Genomic DNA, 7,243 nt, shown 5'->3' on the forward strand with positions numbered 1-7,243 from the left:
GGTGGTCGCTCAACAACAGCTTATCTTTTATTCCTTGGCTCCAATATTATCTCCTGGCGATCTGCAAGACAAAAATCCGTATCTCGGTCTTCTACAGAGGCGGAATACAAGGCCCTTGCCAATGCTGCCTCCAAAGTTATGTGGGTTAAAAACTTATTGCGTGAACTTGGTATCTTGCTGCCTCATTCTCCTACACTTTTCTGTGACAACACCGGTGCTACATATTCATGTGCGAATCCTGTTTACCACTCAAGAATGAAACATGTGGCCTTAGACTACCACTTCGTCCGTGAACAGGTACAAGATGGCTCACTTCATGTTCGTCATGTCAACTCTGTCGATCAACTTGCAGACACTTTAACCAAACCTCTCACACGGGGTCCATTTCAAAGACTACGATCCAAGATTGGCGTATCCGATGGATCCTCCATCTTGCGGGGGCGTATTAAGTGATATATTATCACGTGTGCTTTATATGTATATTTACCAAGCCATATTCTGTATTAACCTAGTCAATAGAATTAGCTGTATATTCCTAGATAATCTCTAAGTCAGTTTGTAATCTTGGCTATATATGCCAATCGTATCTTGTACTCATTCAATTAATTCTCAATACAACAAAGCATTACTTTATAAGAAGAAAAAAACTAAATACCGAAAAAAACTAATGCTATTACAAAAAGATCAACGGAGAAGTTTTTTCAAAGTTAAAATTATTAAAAAAGTTATTTGAAAATCATCAATGTCTCAAGACTGAATGGTATACATCGGAAAAGATATATTGTACAATGTTGATATTGATATTGTTATTAATGACTTTGTATCTAAAGAGCTTGTAAATATAATTTTTTTTTTGTTAGGTTGTTTGGCTTCTCACGCATGTGTGAGGGCCTTTTTCCTTTTCCATAGACAGGGGAGTTGTTAGTTTGCTATTTGTAATTCTTTATTCATTGATAAAATTTACCAAAGGTGTTGCCTTTCTTTACTATTTTTTTTTATTATTGTTAGGAGTCTTATTGTCTTATTTTGCATAGGCCCTCAAATCGGCTAGGACCAGTTAGTTTGCTATTTGTAATTCTTTTTTCCTTAATAAAATTTACCAAAGGTGTTGCCCTTCTTTGCTTTTTTTTTTTTTTTTTTGTTAAGAGTTATTATTTTTTTCTTTTTGCCTAGGCCCTCAAATCGGCTAGGACTGGTCCTATGTTTATGGCCTATTTGAAATCTTTTAAAAATAGTGATGGTCTACTTGAATATTAACCTTAAACGAATGAAACTTTTATATTAATTTGATACAAAACAAATCTTGTAATTTGCATACCACTAAAGATGATGAGTTGTTTAAAGGTGAAGTTTGATACACTTTTTTTTTATATATTTAGACTAAATGATCATTTTACCTTTATATTACAACAACCAAATTCTGTAATATTCATTAAACTTAATGATATTTATCAATTACAACAAACAATTTCTAATATTCATTAAATTTAGTGATATCCATCAATTAAGACCCGGAGGGGTTGTGTGGATTAAGTAGGGAAGATAGGTAAACGGTTGGTGCATTAAGCCATGTTTTTTTGGCTTACCCAATTAAGTTATTTTGTACAGATTACATAAAAAAAACATATATATACAAGTCGAGACGACACTATTTACCGATTTATCAAACATTTAATATTATTCTACCCAATTTATATCCAAATCTTTAAGTTTCTCAAGCCATTTTTGTGTGTCTTGTGAAACATCATGTTTAGATGATGACTTGTCACCATCATTCACAATGCTTCTCATTCTGTTAGGATGCCTCACTTTAAGTGAGAGAAGACGCGATACTTCATGTAGGCCACCCCATTTCTCCAATGCACGTGCTATGTCATATCGACCTAATGAATAACACACAATCAAGAGGGCATTTACGTCTTTTACACAAACAAGCCAATCTACATCCCACCTTTTTCAATGGTCCCCACTCACAAGTCACATTAGTATGGAACAAGTTTTGGTGATGAGTGTATGACAAGGGTATTTACATCTTTTGCACAGATAAGAGATCGAAATTCGAAAGTGCGTCATTCTTCCACCTATTTGGTTAGGACAAAAGTTTGCAACTTTTGTCCCATTGACATCGGTTTCGTGTCTGTGCAAAAAGACATAAATGCCCTTAGCAAAATAGATGGAAATTTTAGTTCATTTACCTCCACGCTCAAATGATTTTCTACTAGGCATAAATGTTGGATCCATCCCCCAACTCTTTTGGAAACGACTAATCTGTAAGAGGCAAAACGATTTCAATGATTTTAAATACAAGAAAATGATTTTCAATGATTCTAGTGCATTATAGCAGTGTATTTGAAGTATATTGAACTCCTATCTTTTTAGTGCATTATAGCAGTGTATTTGGAGTATATTGTACACAAACTGACCTCTTCTTTTAAATTCTCAAGTTGATCCCAATACCCTTTTGGTTTAGGATCCTTGTAAGCAAGTGAAAGATTCATCAACGAAGCAAATTTTCTAAATCCACCCCTCCGAGAAATAGCTTTTTCCATATCAAACCTTCCATGTTTCCTAAGTTGACTTCTCATTGGCATAAACCCTTCTTGTCCATGTTCTGAAATAAATTTCAGAAGCTCGGATTTTAATACTTCTATATCTTTATGCAACCCAACAACTCGGTTTCTTTGTCTAGATGGATTTTTATCATTTCGTTTTGATGGATGTTCATTTGAAACAATATCATTAGTATGCATCACAATGGATCTAATCGAGTTTTCTGCTTGCTTTTTCTCAATGTAATCGCGTATTGCACATAAGTTTGATGGAAGATCTTCATATATGACCTAATTTTGTCACATGAAATTAGAATTTATAAATGATATTGAAAAATAAAAAATGCCTGTGCTAAATTTAAGGAACTACAATCAAAGATTCAATGAAGAGGACAAGATTTATAGGACTATTTTTGATGACGATGAGGATGATGAGGGCATTTTTGTCTTTTACTACACAAATGAGATACTCGGTGCCAGTATCAGCCCAATGCATGCCAAACACAGTACAAACTAGCATACCTCTTCCATAATGGCCTCTGAAAGCAGGGATCCTTGATGCATCTTTGACTCCACACTGTATTTCAATAGTGTGTGGTGATTCCCAAGTTGTTCTAATAACCACCTTCCTTTGAAAGAATCAAAATCGCCTTCAACTTGCTCAAATGTTATCTCTTGCTCCAAATGTTCACATAAATCTAGGACAACACGTGCGTGAAGCACCATGTAAAGCAACCCCTTGCATCCTTCCTAGATAAAGAAATAGCAGACAAGAAGGGCATTTACGTCTTTTACACAAATAGTAAGATTGAAAGCGAGTCCCTATCCCAACTTGTTTTTTTTTTGTCCCATTAACATTAGTCTCTAACATTAGTCTCTAGTCTCTAGTCTCAGACTCTCAGTCCAATGCATGCCAAACACAGTACAACATGTTTTGCCATGTCAGATGAATGGAAAATTAAAAATTACCTGAAGAATCCGAACTTTGTTGTTCTCTCGTGCTAAAATCTTGCTAATAGCTAAATTTGGAACTATCCTGCGAATCAATTTTCACATTATCATGAAAATAAACATACCATTTTGAGAAATGACAACCATATAACAAGTTTAATTGCACGTATTTCTATAAAAGCTAGTCTACCATACATCTTCCAGTCTGATGAGGATAAGAAGGGTATTTACGTCTTTTACACATACAATAGATTATGTTACTTACTCGGGAAGAGTCTCATAAGAAGTCAAAACATTCCACACTTCACGAACAGGAGCTTTCACAGTTATGCTTGCAACAACACACCGATGAACACCTCCATCTTCCTTCAAATACAAAGTTGATGTTAAACAAGCTTTATAGGGTTATTTTTTATGTTGAGGAAAAGGAGGGCATTATCGTCTTTTACACAAACAAGAGATCAAGAGCAAGTCAATGTCCCACCTTCTGGGGTGGGACAAAAAATGGCAATTTTTGTCCCATTGAAGCATGGACATTATTATTGTCATGTCATGTCAAATGGGACCTAAGAAATTAAGAATAGTTTACAGAAAGTAAAATAGTAAATTACCAAAAGGCCATCGAATCTTCGAAGATGAATTTCATCAACTTTGCAAGGGCTATTAATATCACAAGTTTTACCAAACACTCCCCAATTATTGTTTACTTCAGCACTAGGTTTTGACAAGGGACTAAAACTAGAACTTGGTTCATTTTCCTTCACATCTACAGTAGGGGTATTCTTGTCAATTGTGCCATCAATATCTATGGTGGTAGAACTAGAACTAGAACCAGAACCCGAATGAAATTTTGTAGTTATATTCTCGTTTCCTTCAAAATTTCTCTCTGATCTTCGTGCTAAAGCTTGAAGATTCACAGGGAGATCAGATCGAATAATTCTCTCCATGAATATTGCTGGAAGATTGAAGTTTGGAATTACATTAACTTCATAAGATAGGATTGCATTTGAAGACCTGTAGAAGATAGAATTGCTCTTGATTATATCTTTTTTAAGTAAATAATGTTGTAGAAGTAGAAGTAGAAGTAAAAGTAAAAGTAAAAGAAAAAGAAAACTTCATATTATTGCAGACATGTTTCTACCTTTTCCCAGGTTTTATGCACCATTTTCCTTCGAATTTCTTGAAATCTCCATCAACCATAGAGAAGTGGAGTTCATGACCATTTGCCTGAACTATGACAAATTTTTAGAATTAAGAACTGAATCTAAAACTATAAATATCATTAAATAATAAGAAGATAAATAGATACTTACTGAGTTTGGAAATTCTTGGAGATCTAAAACAACACGAGCTTCAATATGCCAATACAGTGCCCTCTGCAACCCTCTCTGCTCCAACCATATCCTTCCTGGATGCATACATGGAATCCTTGCGCTACCAGAAACAAAATCATGTACTTATTAAACAGTAGCAACATGATACTACAATCATCTTCATATAATTGCAAAACCAACACCAAGAATTTCAATAGAAGTTTACAGGAATCATTGTCATCGAGCTGATGAATTTGAAGGATGAAACTTATACAGATATTTCAGTTCTCGATGCCAGAAACTTTTATGTTAGAAGTAATCGGAAATGGAAAGGAAGAAAACAATAAATACCTAAAAATTAGATTGGGGATGAAATCGGCTAGCCTTTCATAATCCGTAAGAGCATTCCACACCGAATCAACATCAGCATCTACCTGAACCTCTGATTTAACACGACGTTCCCTCCACGATATTACCTCTACTTCACATTTAACTTTTCTTACTCTTCCTCCTTCTTCATATAACACCACTTCCTCAGCATTTATCCCACCATTAATAGTCCCATTCATAGCATTCTTGCAGACTGATCTAGTAGAATTACGACCACCTAAGGAATTTAGATTATCATTTAAGAATTTGAAGGAATGTGCAGTCGTTGTTGATGCTTTTGAGTAACCAATATGGCTGCCCCGACAGACTTTCCGGCGGGTTTTGCCGGATGAAAGTTGCCGTAGCTTGATGGAACTTGAACCACCGCCGCCGCGGATATGGGTTGAAAGATGGTGCTGGGTAGCGTACAGAGCCTGCTTGGAGACGATCATTGCGAGTGAGTGTGTGTGTGTTTCACTGTGAACTTGTGTATGTGTGACAGATGATGAAGAGAAAATGAGCGGGCGAAAGCTTCCGGAGGCTATTTCCTTTTGTGGATAACAATTTACTTTTAGGCCCTTGTACTTTTACTCATCGTCAGTTTAAGGTCTTTCAGTATTGTAAAGATTCTAATGATTTTGTTTCAAATTGCATTTAATCAAATATTATCCAAGTAAGAGTTTAGTTTTAGACTGGTTAGTTTTTTTTGAAAATAATCATCAAAGTTTTTATATTCGCTATAGCTGGTGTAACACCCCGTTTATTAAATAAATAAATTAATTAATTAATGAATGTATAGTAGCCCTAAAATCAATAATTATACAGCGAGGTGTTGGTCTCGAGAAGCTAATTGTCACAATTTTAGAGATTAGGGGTTAAAAGTGTGTAATCCGGATTTAGGTTGTAAATATTTATGAAGACAGGGGCTCCGTGGTAATTATTGGAACTTAAGTTGAAAAGAATGAGAGGAGGAGGGACTAAAAATGTTAACATAACTGAAGTTTCATCGTTGGACTTAAATTGGAAAGAATTTGGAATGCTGAGGGATACAGAGTAAATTCTAGATCTAATTTGAAAAGGATTTGTTGAGGAGGGGTTGTTAGGTAACTGTTGAACTTAAAATTAAAGGAATTAGGTGAGTAGGGGTGTAATGGCTAATTATGGGAGCTATTTCGAAATTATTTCTGGAAGTAGGGACCATAGTTGTCATTATGGGGATGAGTTTGGATGGCATCGAGTATATAACCCCCAAAACCCTAACCCTAGCGGCGATTATCAGCCGCCACCCTCTCCATCTTCAACCTTCGGCCACCATCAGTGAGTTCACTTGTTCTCAGACCACCAGCCACCGCGTAGGAGCCATAAAACCACCGTGAGGTCGTCGTTTCTGTCTCACTGTCGATGGAGGGTGCTTTATTCACTGTGGCTGCTGCTTACCCGTCGCTACGCCGTCACTGATGACCTACCAGTTGTCTCCATCGTCGTCAAAGCTGAAAACCATCGTTGAGGCATCGTCACAGGGGAATATCGTTGTTCCTGTTGCTGCCGCCGGCTGTAGGCGCAAATGTAGCCGTCGCTGCTGCCTTCTCGTTTCCCTTCGGGATGTTGTCACCCATTATGCACTCCAGCGGCTGTTCGACGATCATTTCCGTCGCCGCCATGCGGCTATGCCGCCAATGATGTTGTTGCCCGTTCTCATGTGCTATGTTCCAGCCACGAGCCGTCGTCTGCTGCCATCCTCCGCTGCCACCAGCCACCGTGGAAGGTAGCTATGTGGGTGTTTTGCTACGTGTTTAGGTGTGTGTGGTTGTATTTCCATTAGTAGTATGTGTGTTTGGGTGTTTTGTTTAATCGGAGTTCATAGAAAAGCCATCGCCACCACGTGCCATCGCCGGCCACCACAAGGGTGGTTGTGTGTGTGTGTGTTTATGTTAGTGATTGTGTGTTTTTCTGGGATTTGGGTTGTAAAATGTAATAGTGTCGAAATAATGAAAAGAAATCTCAAAACCACCACCATGAGGTGGTGGCTGCCGCCACCAGCCGCCGTGTTGGGTGGCGGTG

At 37.2% G+C, this 7,243-nt stretch overlaps 1 protein-coding gene across 1 annotated transcript; it reads right to left on the bottom strand.

The window, feature by feature from the left end:
- Positions 1-1,500: 1,500 nt before the first annotated feature.
- On the bottom strand, positions 1,501-5,705 carry LOC145096938 (polyketide cyclase/dehydrase/lipid transporter). Its single transcript, XM_079034331.1, has 10 exons — positions 5,165-5,705; positions 4,814-4,934; positions 4,642-4,727; positions 4,112-4,514; positions 3,766-3,866; positions 3,519-3,585; positions 3,072-3,299; positions 2,424-2,840; positions 2,196-2,268; positions 1,501-1,883 (listed from the first exon to the last, which is right to left on the bottom strand). The coding sequence occupies exons 1-10, from the start codon at positions 5,632-5,634 to the stop codon at positions 1,678-1,680; spliced, it is 2,172 nt and encodes a 723-aa protein (XP_078890457.1). The 5' UTR covers positions 5,635-5,705; the 3' UTR covers positions 1,501-1,677.
- Positions 5,706-7,243: the final 1,538 nt, after the last annotated feature.

This window comes from Lactuca serriola, chromosome 1 (genome assembly GCF_051521515.1).
Source record: "Lactuca serriola cultivar US96UC23 chromosome 1, Lser_US96UC23_V15, whole genome shotgun sequence".
In the NCBI taxonomy this organism is placed as follows: domain Eukaryota; kingdom Viridiplantae; phylum Streptophyta; class Magnoliopsida; order Asterales; family Asteraceae; genus Lactuca; species Lactuca serriola.

Excerpts from the sequence above, each read along its gene's own strand:
- LOC145096938 (XM_079034331.1), bottom strand. The coding sequence starts at position 5,634 with ATGATCGTCTCCAAGCAGGCTCTGTACGCTACCCAGCACCATCTTTCA. Across the intron at positions 4,515-4,641 it reads TGCATAAAACCTGGGAAAAG|GTCTTCAAATGCAATCCTAT; the intron begins GTAGAAACATGT and ends TATCTTCTACAG. Across the intron at positions 3,586-3,765 it reads TCTTATGAGACTCTTCCCGA|GATAGTTCCAAATTTAGCTA; the intron begins GTAAGTAACATA and ends ATTGATTCGCAG.